The 15,359-nt window shown below is 40.7% G+C and overlaps 2 protein-coding genes across 2 annotated transcripts in view; both read left to right on the top strand.

Moving 5' to 3' along the window:
• The window catches only part of LOC145434849 (uncharacterized), a 262,689-nt gene that overhangs the window by 148,270 nt on the left and 99,060 nt on the right, over nucleotides 1-15,359 (top strand). The window lies entirely within an intron of this gene.
• LOC145435706 (uncharacterized) lies at nucleotides 1,380-3,833 on the top strand. The gene is made up of 2 exons (XM_080312998.1): nucleotides 1,380-2,151; nucleotides 3,317-3,833. Exons 1-2 carry the CDS (start codon nucleotides 2,007-2,009, stop codon nucleotides 3,571-3,573), a joined length of 402 nt encoding a protein of 133 aa, XP_080169124.1. The 5' UTR covers nucleotides 1,380-2,006; the 3' UTR covers nucleotides 3,574-3,833.

The following is a 15,359-nucleotide window of genomic DNA, read 5'->3' as shown; positions in this document are numbered from 1 at the left end:
AAGGGGGGGGGGGGAGCTCGAAATCTTTCATCATCATAAAGGGGGCCTTGTTATAAAAAGTTTGAGAACCACTGTTCTAAGGCAGATACTTCCTATATCATTTTTTATGTTTAATTTCTGGGGCTACATCCCGATATTTAGGCCCAGGGAGTTTGAAAGGTTTCAACTGCTAAAGGTTACTGAAATCCAAAACGAGATTGACATATTTTGGATCACGAGTGCTATTTCAGATTGGCCATTCCAGTTTTAATTATGTCAGTGATGTGCTTATACGAAACGATTCGCGCGTGTCTTATTAGATTTGTCCTCTGTATGCGTAGAATCGGGGCATTTATATTTTATCTGCAACTAGTATAGAATCTTGTTTGAAGCTAACATGTGTATGATGCTGTCAGCATTGTGTGTCCCGGAACTGAACCAAAAGTGGAATTAGTAAATATATATACAGATCGCTGATCACAGATTTATGAAGATTTTAAAGAATCGGGACAACTGTCTTTCGTCTCTATAGTTTTGACAAATTGCTTATTGAGGTCGAACAGCCTATGAAATCTAGCCACTATGTTTCCGACGCGTGTACGATATCATCAAAGCAATGTTTGGTGTGTTTTAAATAAGCACATATATTATATTGCGTTAGCTCATAATCCCAATTTTATAAAGTGCGGCCCGCGAATGGATTCAGATGTTGAATGCGGCCCGCGAGCTCAAAAGTTTGCCCACCCCTGTGATAAAGGGATGAAATACCTTTCGCGGGTAACTCTTCGACGCGGGTGAAAGGAATTTCATGGCAGGACAACCAATAGTGCCGAAATCAAACCCCGAAAGAAATTTGTCCACCGGATGAGTACGAGTCAGTGCATGAGATGTGATAACGATGGATCAAAAAATAGATTTGGTGCTCTACATTCAAGCAGTTCTCCACTAGACTTACGATCTTTTGTTCTTCCAACACTTGGGCCCTGGTGCTACTTAATCCACCATACCCCGAGGATTCCTGATATATCAATCAATATTCAGAAGCGTTTGAAGTTGGTCACTTAAATGCATACCCGCTCCCACCCCGGCGGGACCCTTGACTCACATACATCGGACCAATGGAGCAAAATTTATTTAATAATTCTGTTTCCATGTATCGCATCTCCATGGTTAAATCATCTCGATAGTGCGAGCGAAAAAGAATACCATATCTCTCTCTCCGTAATATGATATGTTTAGGCATACAAAGCACTGCAGTCGCTTACAATTACTGACGTCTTCATTTTTATTTGGCAATACCGTTTCTCAGGTCTAATTGAGCATAGCATTATGCTAAAGAATTTTCAAAAATTCAAGAGAATCGCATGTCGATTTCGTTTGTTCGACAAAAGAATGAATGAACAAACAAGGCTACACGAGAAGCTTAAGGGATCGCCAGACAGGACGCCTATTGCCGAAAACCTAGCCTATAGCCGGAAACCTAGCCAATAGCCGAAAACCTATGCGATACAGACAGGTCGCGTACGAAGAAGCGTTCTCTCGTTTTTCGCGAGCCTGGCCGAAAGCGTACGGGCGCCTATCGAGTTAAAATATTTTTAACTTTATCGGCTATCGGCGCTCACGGCTGGTCGTTCACCGTGTGCTTCAGTCGCATTTGGCTTGCTGGGCTATGTTTTGTTGAGTGTTGTGAATCGCAGGGAGAAGAGATGCGGTGGCAGTGGCGTTGTTGTTTGAAGTAACAGTACTAATTTACTTCAATTGTAGTAGAGTACAGTGCCAATATTGTTTACCGCACTGTATACTTGATGAGAACAATATGAGATGGTCGGCAACCATGGCACCAGATATGTTGGTATTTTGAATCATAGATATACAATATACATGCAGATAGATAGATATAGATATAGATAGATAGATCGGTAGATATAATATGTTGGGGCTCAGTTCTTCTGATGGAATGGGCCCTGTTGTTTTTACTCATATTTTCTTGTATGCAGTGACAGGCCTATTTATGCTGTGCATTTGATATGAATTTTAATGAGGAACTGATCGAGAGCGTCCGGGACTACCCGGTGCTGTATGACTCTACACATACGAAATTTTTGGATACAATACGAAAAGATAATATTTGGATAAAGATCAGCGAAAAACTCGCTAAATACGATACAACAGGTAAGCATGACGAGTTTATGGTTATGAGTGTATGGTATGGTATAGCCCCAGTGGTTCTTAACCGGGGGTCTGCGAAGCAATTTTACGGGGTCTGCGAGACGTGAGACCTCTAAATTTTTAAAATGATTGATATACGAATTTTAAATTAGGGAAACCACAAGGCAGTTTTGCTCCGCAACTACTAAATCCTCATGACTCACATCATCAGAATAATAGCCGGGCATGAAATATCGTACTGTGTAAATTCATTTTAATTGCCAAATTGCCAATAACCTACCGATACAATCATTTTGCTGTTTAGAGACATTTTTTTGAAGTTTGTGGAAAAATAAAAATACTGGTAAGGAGATTTATTGTTTGCGAAACCTTTTCAATTTAAAGATGTCAGTCGAACATAAAAATTCCTCAAGTATTTTCCCTAATTTGTCCCAATGTCATACTTTTCAGAGTTAAGTGCATGATTGCACCGCTAATATTGCACTCCACCCCAGCTCCAGTAATGTTGTTTTATAATATGAAATACTATGACAGTTATGCCCTTACAAACATGAATTCACACAACTTACACATACTATGAAAATGAAGTATTTGTCATTTTTCTGCCCAACCTCAAATCTGTTTGCTTTGTTAATATGGTAGGAGTGTAGAATGACATTGTGGGAACAACATAGTTGAAGGAATCTGTCCATCAGAAAATTGATCTGTGATAAAATTGCACGTCTCTTCTTGGCCTCCTCACCCCTACCATTTGTGTAAACAATGCCAAACGGAGGATGCAGTGGTATCACCCCGGGAAGTCTAGACTGATCCTATTGTCTATGCAATGTCCTATTTGTCGACCTACACACACTGCTCTTGATATGCATGTGCAATAGGGGTGCCAAAAAACAAACTTTTTTTATTTAAATTTCATCGACTTAGTTGTCGAATCGTGAGTTTACCTAAAAAAAAGTACGTTGCACACCAAATTTTACTCAATTCCAACCAGAGAAATCGAGGTCAGTCGAATTGACATTTCGGCCATTTTTGAAGTAATAGTATTTACGGTGACCAATTTCGTCACACCGACATGACCAAAAATTGTCCAGTAGGGAGTTGTAAATAAATGTATTATGTCACAGTACAATCATTAATGTTTTTTTATTAATTTTCACATTGTTTACAGCGACGAACTGCAAAAAACGTTGGAAACAACTCCGAGACAGGTTCAGCAAATATGTTGGCAAATTGAAGAAAGCCAAAAGCAGTGGCTCTGCCGCAAGCACTATCAAGGAGTTTACTCATTATCAGTTGGTTGCAAAGATGCTGGAGAAATTGCCACCAGTCAAAGCTATTTCTACAATGAGCTGTATTATGCAATTCATGGGTGAGCAGATGTCTTCACTCGAGACACAAGTTATTGATACACAGGATACAGAATGATGTATGTTGTATAGGATACAGAATGATGTATGTTGTATGATGACTTGTACACACGACTGGATATGTGCAACTGGAACTATAACTACTCGCTTTTGAAAATCGGAAACTAGAACGATTCAATTTTCAAAATCTGCAATTAGAAGTAGGACTTACTCAGTTTTCAAAATCCGTAACTTAGTCACCACGTCAATTAACTAAATTGGCAGATTGCACAAGCCTGGCTGTATGTTTTTGACATTGTTGTTTACCTCTGTGTTGATACATGCTGTGTTGATACATGCTAAATTCTCTTCACTGCATTTTTCGCTTTTGACATTTTTCGCTTTTGACATTTTTCATGTCTCGCTGTGATTATACCTTTCTTATGCGGTAACTTGCCCCTAGTTCTCGTTATTGATCCGTGATATTCTGTACTTAGTTGTATGTGTTTCGTTAAAGCCTGATGTCAAACTAGTTCACACATGCAATTTCCATACTAGTTCACACATGCAATTTCCATATCTTCTTCAGTAAAAACTGTTTCAATATGAATGCATTAACTTGCCCCTAGTACTCGTTCTTGATCTGTGATATACTGTACTTCGTTATACACTGCTTAACACTATGTTCACACAATTTTCAACAGCAATTTTCATATTTCCTTTAATAAAAACTGTTCCAACAATGTGAATGGAAGAATATTAATGTTTTGGAACAGTGGTTCGCAATGAGATGTACATCGGATAATGTCATTTCGTCTAGCAATATATTCAAAAGCAGATTGGGGGGCCCAGAATATCCAAAGCAGTTTTGTGGTCCACCAGAGTCGATGAGCTCACACGCGATTTACCACTGCTTCTTGCCATGCAACTCTGCCAATATTGCTCATAAAGTAATTGGTAAATTTCTCCCTCACCTCCTTTGCTTCGTTGCTGTACATATTGGACCCCAGTCTCCTAGTTCGAAAAGTGGTCCCAGTTTGAGAAGTGGTTGTAGGGCCTCCAAAATCACTGGAAGTGGCAGGTGCGATGCCAAGGTTTGAGAGTGTGCACGAGGATCTTAGCTGCAAGAAGTTGTGCAAACAACATGCAGCTTTGGTAATGTCAGTGGCAAGTTTCGGCTCGGCAGTAATGGTGCCCCGGAACACTCTCCACCGCGCTGCCATCACGCCAAATGCGTTTTCAATGACACGCCGTGCACGGGATAAACGGTAATTGAAAATAGATTTGTGCGATGGCAATTGTTTGCCGGGATAGGGTCTCATCAGATTCCTGCGTAATGGAAATGCCGCATCTCCAACCATGACGAAGGGAACACATACATCTGTCCCAGGTAGGCAGCCATCATCAGGCACATTTAGTTGACCATTGAAGAACTTACTTCCGAAGGTTGAATTCGCAAATACCCCACCATCACTATGTCTCCCTGAATCACCTATGTCTACCAGAGTGAAGCAAAGCTGTGAGTCGCATGCAGCAAGAAGCACAATACTAAAATTTCCCTTGTAGTTATAAAATTCTGATCCCGACTTGGCAGGCGCCTCAATGGTAATATGCTTTCCATCAATGGCACCAAGGCACATTGGAAAATCCCACTTCTCTTGGAATCCCTTTGATATTCTCTGCCACTCCTCTGGTGATGCTGGTGACTTTAAAACCTCAGGCATTAGTATGGTCCATATCGCCTCACATGTCTCCTCAATTATCACTCCAACTGTCGAATGTCCAACACGAAAACTCTTGGAAATTGACTTTCGAGAATCCCCAGTTGCTAAGTACCTAAAGCAAGATATACTAAGCCTGATGACGGCTTCTTAAAATATATTTCAAAATTTACCTCAGTGCAATTGCCAGTCTTATGTCAGCTGAAATAGCTTTCCTCCAATTGGTATCCTGCTTCGTTATTTCTGGCTTCAGTTTTTCCAGCAGCTCATAGAAGGTGTTAAAATCCATGCGAAAATATTCATGAAACATTTCCGGATCGTTGTGCATTTCTCTGACTAAGTTGTACTCCCCCATTTCGTCTCTGTTTCGAAAAATTGGGCGAACCCATTCCCTGTAATATAATACCATATGCTTGAACTGAACATGTATGGTACACGACTTTGCCGAATCCCCAAATCATACCTTTCAGACGAAACTAGCAGAGCCAATGCCGAGCAGATGTTTTGCTGCACAAGCAACACTGCCAATAACGACTCAATGTCACCGTCCTCCAACTCCACGTCCATTTCCAATGCTCCTTCCGCGTCCATTTCCAGTCAGTCAACAATGTTTTGATCGCAACCATATTTTGTTCGGCCCGCGAAAACGCGGTCCGATACACACCAATGAAGCGGAAAGCCGAAAGCCAGCCGAAAGCCTGCCGATAGCCGAAAACCGGTGCGCTTCGGCTATAGGTTAGGTTTTCGGCAATAGGCGTCCTGTCTGGCGAGCCCTTTACAGTGTATGCTTAGGAACGCTACCAGAATATAACTTCAAAAACGTAATAATGTTGGCTAATAAGCATAACAAGTTCAGAAGTCAAAATTTGTTGGAGGCAAGAGTGCTCATTCCTCTAACCAGCTCTGCCACTCTATATTCCATAGCGAGCAAGATTTCTACTAAATTTCTATACATTGCATAACTGTCTGATTCACCATGCTCCAAGTTTACCAGTGAATTCAGATTAAGCGGACCGACTACTCAAACACTTCATGGGCGTACCGATATTGACTCAACACCAGTCTCGGATTCTATGTCACAGTCTTTGGAAATGGGCCTGTCTGTAACACTTGAAGGCAGAAATTTTTGATGATATTTTTGTAACATTTCTGACTCACGTTCGTTTCGCTCAAGCTAGAGACAAGCAGGACCCAGCGTTGGAAAGCTGACGTTTATACGAAAACGTCATTTAAAACATTTAAAAATCTTTTTTCTATCTTACTGTGTTTACTTATATAAAAATGTTCTGAAAATTTTTTTAAGGTACCTTTTTACAATCAGCGATTAGCGTGTCCGCGATCGTTTGTTCGTGTCGACGCAGCGTATCGTGTGCGAAGAAAACTGGCGATGGCGTGAACTTCCAGTGCCAATTTCTAAAAGATTTCGTGAGACCTTATGATGCTGCAACTCACGTAGACGCTACCGACAACAATGCATGCATTGCTAATATCAGCAGTGTTGGGATCAAGTTACTACCTTCGGGTCACGAGTCATTGCACATTTTGACCCGAGTCAAGTCATGTCATGTGATTTTCGAAGGTGACTCGAGTCAAGTCAAGTCACGAGTCAAGTCAAGTTGCCTTTTCGAAGTATGAAGCATGATTATGTCTTTCCATTTGCCAGATGTCTGAAATACAGATTGACTGGTCATTGATTCTGAACCGATGAATGAATATAGAGTTGAATATACACGCAAGAACGCGCTGTATCGCTTCCATATACACAGTCTTCCTACAGTTTCTTATGGTATACGTTGCGAGTCACGTGATCAAAGACCTGCGAACCCTGCACCAATTATTACAAATACACCCCTAATGAGTTGGCTGTCACAAATACACGTGGTAAATTACCTAGGAACTGCGCGCTGAAAGGAGAGTAGCAGTTGTGTTCAGACATGGGGTGATTACTTCATGAATGTAATCGATTGCGATTAGGCTACTTCTGAATCACGCGATTACAGCAAAATCAGGAAGTAGTCGATTACGATAACATTGGAAAAGTAATCATGATTACTCGCGAATTCATTTATGTTGCTTTAATCTTTGAATATTTATTGGTAGACAAAATAAGGATTGCGATGAAAAGGCGTGATGAGATAACAACTTTCTTTGTAGATAATACATAATTTGCTTGTTACGTCATAATGTACCTGTTGCGGTCGCTGAACTGCCTATATGATTCTGCATAAGCTGTCTTCCCTTGTACTTATAGTACCGCAAAGTCCTACAAGTTTCCCGATGTAAATATACGCGATCTTGAAGTACGGTGGAAACAGTATATTCCTTGAAGTTCCAATTGATCGAATTTCCTTATATCCAAATTATAATAAGACACGGTAGTAGTACGAATAAGATATTATGGTCCCAACAAGATCGGTATATACAGTCGGGAACGTCCGGTGGGCCAATTACCATTGACAAACTGCACCCTATCACAGCTATATCCAGAATGTTCACTTTGACCAGACCAGGAAGTGTCGTCAAGCATACGCCATCTAGCGAATACAACTATGGCTCCTAAATTATTGAACCCCCTAAATCAGTGGTTCTTAAGGGGCACTGTGCTCTAAAAATGATGTGGTTTCAAATTGAAAGAAATTAAAAACGAACAAAAATTTTTGGCCGCAGCCATTTCCTTCAGAACGCCACCGTAATGGAGCTGCAATTTATTGAAATTTCTACAAGACCAGCTTCCGCGGCTGCTTGACCCGTTACATGGCACGATATCTTCACCGTCGCACTTGCTCGACGCGATTATTCAAAACAAAGCAACTCATATTATATAACGTTCATGCGAGGTTGTGAGCCGCAACACTAGATAGTATCATCCTTTATGATACGATGAAGAAATATTCTGACGATTTAATTTTGTAGCTCTCAAATACAAGTATATTTAGTCATTGATTTCGTGCGCAAAGCTTCAAAACTAATTTATGTACAAGGTGCTCTCACATTCAAAAGTGATATACAGTGCCTCTTTCTACAATTTTCACATGCTGTGGGCTGCGGGATATAATACCTAATTCGAGACATTTTGTTCAAAATAACCCTAGCAAGCGTGACGGCAGTGTTTAAACGGGAAATTGACGATCTAAAAGTACGCGCAATTCGTTACACATGAATTAGAATAACCCACTACATTTATGAAAACATATGTAGCAAACATCGTCGCGTAGCGTTACCAAAAATTTCGGGATTTGACAGATTTTGTGGAATGTCAATTTGCTCTGAATAATCATCAAGGATATGTTCTACTACCACGTCATCTACTGCAAAGCCATTTTTCTTCAGCGCCCCCTGGGCGTTTCCGCCCTCTTCAAAATCGTCAGCGCCCCTTGGGGGGCGCTGGAGGCAAGGTTAAGAACCACTGCCCTAAATTAACATGAAACGCCCACAGTAACAGTACCCAATGCCCAACTTTATAGGGGACGATTTATCGCACCCACCGGTTTGCATTCTTGCTACGTCCGTAACTATGCCACACCCCAAACACCCCACCCAATAGGGTGGGGAGAGAGCTCGAAGGGGACTCAGAAGTATTTCGTAAATGAACATATATTATAGGGTATTTTCGAAGAGATTTTAATAACTTGAAAATTTTATTCGAGCTTCGCGATTTATGTCTCTAGATAACTTGATTTTCAAATGCATACTTCTCTGCGTCAAGAAAAAAAGCTTGCCAAATTTATAGGAATAGACATTCCGGTGCCGGTCATTACCGCGCCACGACACGCCAAAAGACATGTAGTTTCGGCAAATTTGCGGTTCCACGAAGTGTGCTACCAAAAAACGACTTAGGCCGAAATTTTGTGCATAGGCCTATGTGTCCACTGTCCATTGTTAATAGCCGCGCTGGATGTGCGTGACGTATATATATTCCTGTCCTTCCAATCTGAGCCCCACAATACAAATGCAACCAGGGGGCATCCACAGAGGAACAAAGACATGACAATTTGTGTGTGAGTCTAGCGAAAGGTTTAGTCTGATACGTTTGGGGGACTACATTTTGATTATATAACAGACGGGAGGTCACGAATTAACAACGTAAAGTAAAGGAAAGCATTTATAACAACACATCAGATGTCATAATTATAAATTACGTACCGCCAGCTCCAGCGGTAAATCTGACCATGGGGGGTGGAGAGAAGATTGAAATTGAATAGTAGTATGATGCAATTACCAACATTCTGACGAAATTCAGTCATCAACATGAAAATTAACCACCATATGGGCCCAAGACTCACGTTTGGAGTGGAGAGACAAATTGTTTTTTTTTGGTCCTGATTCTAGCTACAACCCAAGCTAACATGTTGTATAAGCGGATGGCTATGTCGGCAGTTCAAAATATTGAGTAAAGAATTGCGAAATAACGATTGGCGCCCATTTCAAGTAGTGTCAAATGAGAAAAAGATAAAGGTAAACATAAAATTCTGCCTACCACTTAATACAGATAGTGCAAGCTGCCGTTAAACGGTGAAAAACGGCTCGGTTACGATATAGATCAGTAGCTGTTGGTTTTTAATGCTTCATTGTGGAAATCGTAATGTTTCTTTCATTTGACGAATACGTTTAAATAAGCATAACCAGACATAAATACCGAAGATACTATTTGAAACCAGGCAGGTCATTATTATCGTGCTGCGAAGTAGTGGTGTCTAGAGCGTATTGATAACCTGATATACAGCATGGCAGGTGTTCTTATACCATCACACTACAATGTACGTACAATCTATTTCCTATGTGTGGATAGGCCTACTTCTTACGCAATTGACGAGCAAAGCTAATACGTCTGACGTAATAATGAGCAGTGGCGTTTGAAAATCAGACGTTTCTTCCTTGTTGACGAATGATCAGTTTATGTCATAGTCCTTGTACAAATAAAAGGTAGCCGTTCTTTCACAAAGAAATCCATTGGATATGTGTCGTAGTAGTTACGAAGAGAGCGAGAGAGAGAGACTTTACAGTGCAACACGGCCGTGTAGCTGTAGATAACTAACCTAAACTGCTACGTAGGTTAGTTATCTATAGTGTAGGCTACCTATCCGCTGCCTATAAAAGACTTCAAATTTCTGTGGTTACAACTACAACTTGACTTAGTCGCTGTCCTATAACAGGGTTGCCAGACATCTTTCGAGAAAAAGGGCCAAACAGCGCCGGAAAAGGGGCCAAATTGTTCAATAACGTTGATAACGTTGCAACATTACCCACGGACCTTTTGTCAATCACCTGGAATGCCAGTCTTATATTGTTGATCACTGTTGTAGGACACCAAATCAACTACCTACAACTACACTGGATCGAACTACAACAACTGCTATTATCCCAAGCCTTTCCAACTGAATATAAAATCGTAAAATAAAACTTTTTGTGCAATAATATGAGAGTGATTAAATTTTACGAATTTTAATTAAAAATTGAGAGATTAGTTCCTTTAGATTTGAAACTTATCCAACTTATATACTTGTTTTTTTCACCAAAAAACTCTCCGGTTGTGTTGAAGTTTTTTTTCATATGAAGGTACTCTTCTTCAGACTTTTACTGCTACTTAGCTTCCAGCCATGTTCGATGCTTTTTCGTCCACCTGTTCACAAATCCGTATTTACAATTCCAACGCAGTCTACATTCTACAAAAACAAATCCAAATCTTCATCTTCTACAGTGTTTCCACTGAATCTTTGACATTTGCGAGATACATTTATTTGAATAGCTAGTTTGATGATATGTCTCAACTGCTTCCAAAAAGGGCAAAATATGGAAAATAATGGACCAAAGGGCCAAATTGATTTTTTGAGGGCCGCGACGTTGAAGATGTCCTTGCCCGTTGCTGTTGTTGCTAGTGGTGTGCAAAACAGAAATCCTTCTTCGAGGTCCATATCACCCTCGTACCTCACATAAACCATTAGCTGCGCGTGCTTTCCAGTGTCGGTTGACTCATCCAGTTGATATCTCCACTTTCCCGCCTTCTTCATTCGGGCAACCACTTGGTTTTTTATATTCAGTGAAAGGTCTTCGATGCGACTTTTGACTGTCGTTCGATAGTGATCCGGACTGCAATTTCGAGGACACGTCGTCGCTGCAGGCTTAACAAGCTGTTCTCCAATCGTATGCGGTTTCATCTTTTTACCTATTCGTAGCGAGACTACATACGATGCCAGCGTGGCTTGCTTGGAGGCTAAAAGCGCTGGATTCGTTGCTGAGCAAAATCGGCTTCGTTTCAGTACCGCTTCTAGGTGCCTCCAAAATACATTCGTAATCTACAAATCTTAACCTAGTCTTTTTAGCAGCCACTTGGCTAAGTAGTTACGGTACGCCTAGTGTAGCTGCGCTGCCATTGAAACTCTAGAAAACCACTCATGATGCAATAATCCACTAAGAAGCTAAATGAAATGCGTATGATGAAATGGAAATGCAATAATCCACTAAGAAAATTGAATTTTGACAGATTTGAATCACTATGTCGCGACCCATTTTCTGACCCGCCATGGGTCGCGACCCATACTTTAAGAAACACTGATCTAAATAGATCACTCAGGAGGAGGCGCAACAAATTCAAGAAAAGACATTACTGCAGAGTGAATGCAAAAAATGGCACAGAGACAGAGAGTGGAGAATTACTGCATCACGATTCGGGGAGGTTATAAAGGCAACAAGCAGGAGAAATATTGAATTACTTGTGTGAGGATATTTTGACCTCCAGAAGTTTCAGCTCACCTAGTATTTTACATGGTCGAGCATACGAACCTGTAGCAATTGAAGCTTTCACAACTGTAACCGGCACAGAGGCAGCACCGTGTGGACTATTCCTTATCTTGGCGCAACTCCCGGTGCAAAAATTTCACCAGATGGCCTTGTTGAAGTGAAATGTCCATACAATGGCCGGAGTAGCCATATCACAGTAGCTTCAATCAAGTTATTCCCATTTCTTCCAATCAAAAATCAGAATATTGAGCTGAAAAGAAACCACAATTATTATTACCAAATACAAGGTTGTCAGATAGAAACGATTGCTATTTCGTTGTTTACACTTTCAATGATTTTATTTATAGAATCAATGATTTTATTTATAGAAAAATTACATTTGATAAAAATTTATTTGAGAATAATATTTTACCCCCATTAGCCTACTTTTATGAAAATCATTGGAGGCACTTTCTTTCAGCAAAGTTTCTGTGTTAGGATTGGTTTTATATTCTATCAATGTTCACTGTTCAGTTTATTAAAACCATTGTTGTGTTTACCTGTTGTTTGTGAATTAACGGAGCGAGGGAACATTAAAGGCTTGAGATTTCTTTTAAAGCAGTCTGAAGTGCAGTCTTTACACATGCTTCGAGTTATGAGAGTAATTTCTATTCACCTGTGAAAACAAAATAACAGAAAATCACTAGAGCAAATATTCTTTAGCAAATATTCTTAGAAACAACTGAAATATGAAAGTATATGCAAGACGTTTTCACATTTCCTCAAATTCGCAAGCGAGAATACGATACATAGAATCTGCGAACACAGTCTAAGCCAGGGGTGGGCAAACTACGGCCCGCACGCGGCCCGCAACACCGCTCTGTGCGGCCCGCGAGAGTCTAAAAAAACTGATTAAATATATTGATAAAATGCGTACTAAAAAGCTAATAATATACTCTTTTTAGTATATTTCGCCATGATAATTCTAAGGCAGTGGTTCTCAGACTGGGGGCACGGCCCCTTGTGGGCGTGAAAGCGTCTGAAGGGGGCGCGAAGCGGAGCTCAACTTAAATTTTTTCTCGCGCTCTACGCGATGTACGTCTAATTCAAGATTGTTGCTCTGTATTTAGGCTGAATTTCTCTCACCCACAGTCGTAACCTTCCATGCCATCAAACTATCCGTTAGGTTCGCTAGCATGGTTATGATGCTGTCAGCATTGTGTGTCCTGGAACTGAACCAAAAGTGGAATTAGTAAATCTATGAACAGATCGCTGCTTCTAGATTTAAATTTCAATCCTGTTCTAAGAATCGGGACAACCGCCTTTCATCTCTATAGTTTTGACAAATTGGTTATTGAGGTCGACCAGCCTATCAAATCTCGCCACTGTTTCTGACACGTGTACGATATCATCAAAGCAATGTTCGTTTTCTTTTTAAATAAGCATATACATTATCTCCATGTCCTCACTATATAATCATATACCAATATTGCATTTTGGTCTATAACTCCAATTTTATATGGTGCGGCCCGCAGATGGATTCAGGTGTTGAATGCGGCCCGCGAGCTCAAAAGTTTGCCCACCCCTGGTCTAAGCAGCCCAGGTGGAATTCCATGTTTTAAAATCCGATCAGTTTTTGCGAGTCCAATCACTCTTTCAACATGAATCCGTTTAGACGAAATTCTCCTATCACCAACAACTTCAGTTGAACTCAGCGAATTAGATTCTTCAATTAGCACATGTCAGAGGAATGCGTTCTATCAGACCAGTGCTTTTCAACCTGTGTGACGGTTCGCACTTGTGCGAATGAAAAAAATTGCAGTGCGAATGACGAAGGTGTGGTGCGACTAGTGCGAATGAAAATCCGGACCAAGTGCGAATGACGAAGGTAGTGCGAATGGTGCGAATGAAAATCCAGATCAAGTGCGAATAAATATCGTGATTAATTGTCAACTTTTCTGGCGTGGAATAATTCAAATAAACCTGATAGGAAATTAAAGATCAGTGTGACTTTTGTAGTTGCGACGCAATTGTAAAAACTTAATGCGACGCACCACTAATCGTAGCTCTCTCAAGCCGTAGTTAATTAATATTCCCTCACTCTAATTATTACGTAACCAAAAGACTGGTTTGGAAGCTGGTGTAGTGACGGTATAGAGATCTCAACAATCTCTATAGTGGCAGACATACAGCATATCGGCCCGTCTGAGCCTGCGACAGGCTGAGAAAATGACGTCAAAGTGACTTTCTGCTTTCTTTCCCTAAACAATCATCATATTTTCGTAATAACTGTCCGATATGCGAGAGGCGCAAGGATAGTAGTAAATACCATCATTACAGACTCACATTCACAGGTTACTGTAACGCAAATTTCTACCCCTTCAAGGATTATAAATATATGGACCGCGAAGGGTATAATTTTGGGTCGACACCGTGCCAGAGCTATCTGTTAATATTTATGTAATATTTGTTGAATTTATTGCGAAAAATCCTGCGACAGTTTTTACATATCCAAGATCACTATGTTGGGTACTGTAGCCAATAAGCGAGACACTCATTAAATATGACTTTATCATGAGAAGTCATGATAAGATTTACCGACTGTTTCTTCTGGAAAACATAGTCGAAGACCGTTGGGATGAACTACTGTGGGGGTGTGCAACAAGCCATTTCAGGCTTATGAGACTCATTCATTTCGAGGCAAACCCCTTCTGCGTCGGGGCACATGAAGACGTAAAGTTTTGACGAACAAACCGCTGATAAAATGCGGTACCAAAAACATAAGTGGCGACAAAACCACGGTCTAAAAATGACCGATGCAGGATGGCCAAACCTTTCGAGATGGATTGGATATGCTCCGTTGTCGGCACGGAATAGTCCCGTTCTTGCAATCTGAGTAGACAGTAGTACAACTGTGATACGCAGATGAATTTGATTCGCCCTAGTTTGAAATCGCGTGCGTCAGACATGTTTTGTAGAGCTGTGTTGGGTAGAATTGTGGTGTGCGCGTTCTGTATGTCATACATGCCCGTAAACTCGTAGCATACAACTGTAAAATTAAAAATAAATTCCTTTTCATGGGTGAGGCTCGGGTCGCGAGATGCCACGAAAACTCAGATTTTGGTGGTGGTCTGAAAGCTGCTTTATCGTTATTAAACTGTCATTAATTCTCAAGTTAGATTGAGCTAAAGAGTAGAACACCCAGTTATCGTGAGTTATTTGCTCTTCTCATAAATTTGCGACGCAGAAGTTGGAGCAACCTATCATCAGGTAGCGAGCACTAATTTGCCTACTCTCCTTGATCGTTTCGCACCTGATGTTCCGAAGAAATAAAGCAAAAGCCTCGACACAAACATGTTGGTTTTTCATCCTTTCGACAAACTGGAGCCTCGCGGGACCTTTGTGTCAGCTCTTAAATACGATTTCT

This window comes from Botryllus schlosseri, chromosome 3, assembly GCF_051294905.1.
Source record: "Botryllus schlosseri isolate E-star chromosome 3, Bs_hap1, whole genome shotgun sequence".
Lineage (NCBI taxonomy): Eukaryota > Metazoa > Chordata > Ascidiacea > Stolidobranchia > Styelidae > Botryllus > Botryllus schlosseri.
This window is presented reverse-complemented; position numbering and strand designations above follow the sequence as displayed.

Coding starts and splice junctions, on each gene's coding strand:
- LOC145435706 (XM_080312998.1), top strand. CDS start 2,007: ATGAATTTTAATGAGGAACTGATCGAGAGCGTCCGGGACTACCCGGTG. Junction 2,152..3,316: donor CGCTAAATACGATACAACAG/GTAAGCATGACG, acceptor CATTGTTTACAG/CGACGAACTGCAAAAAACGT.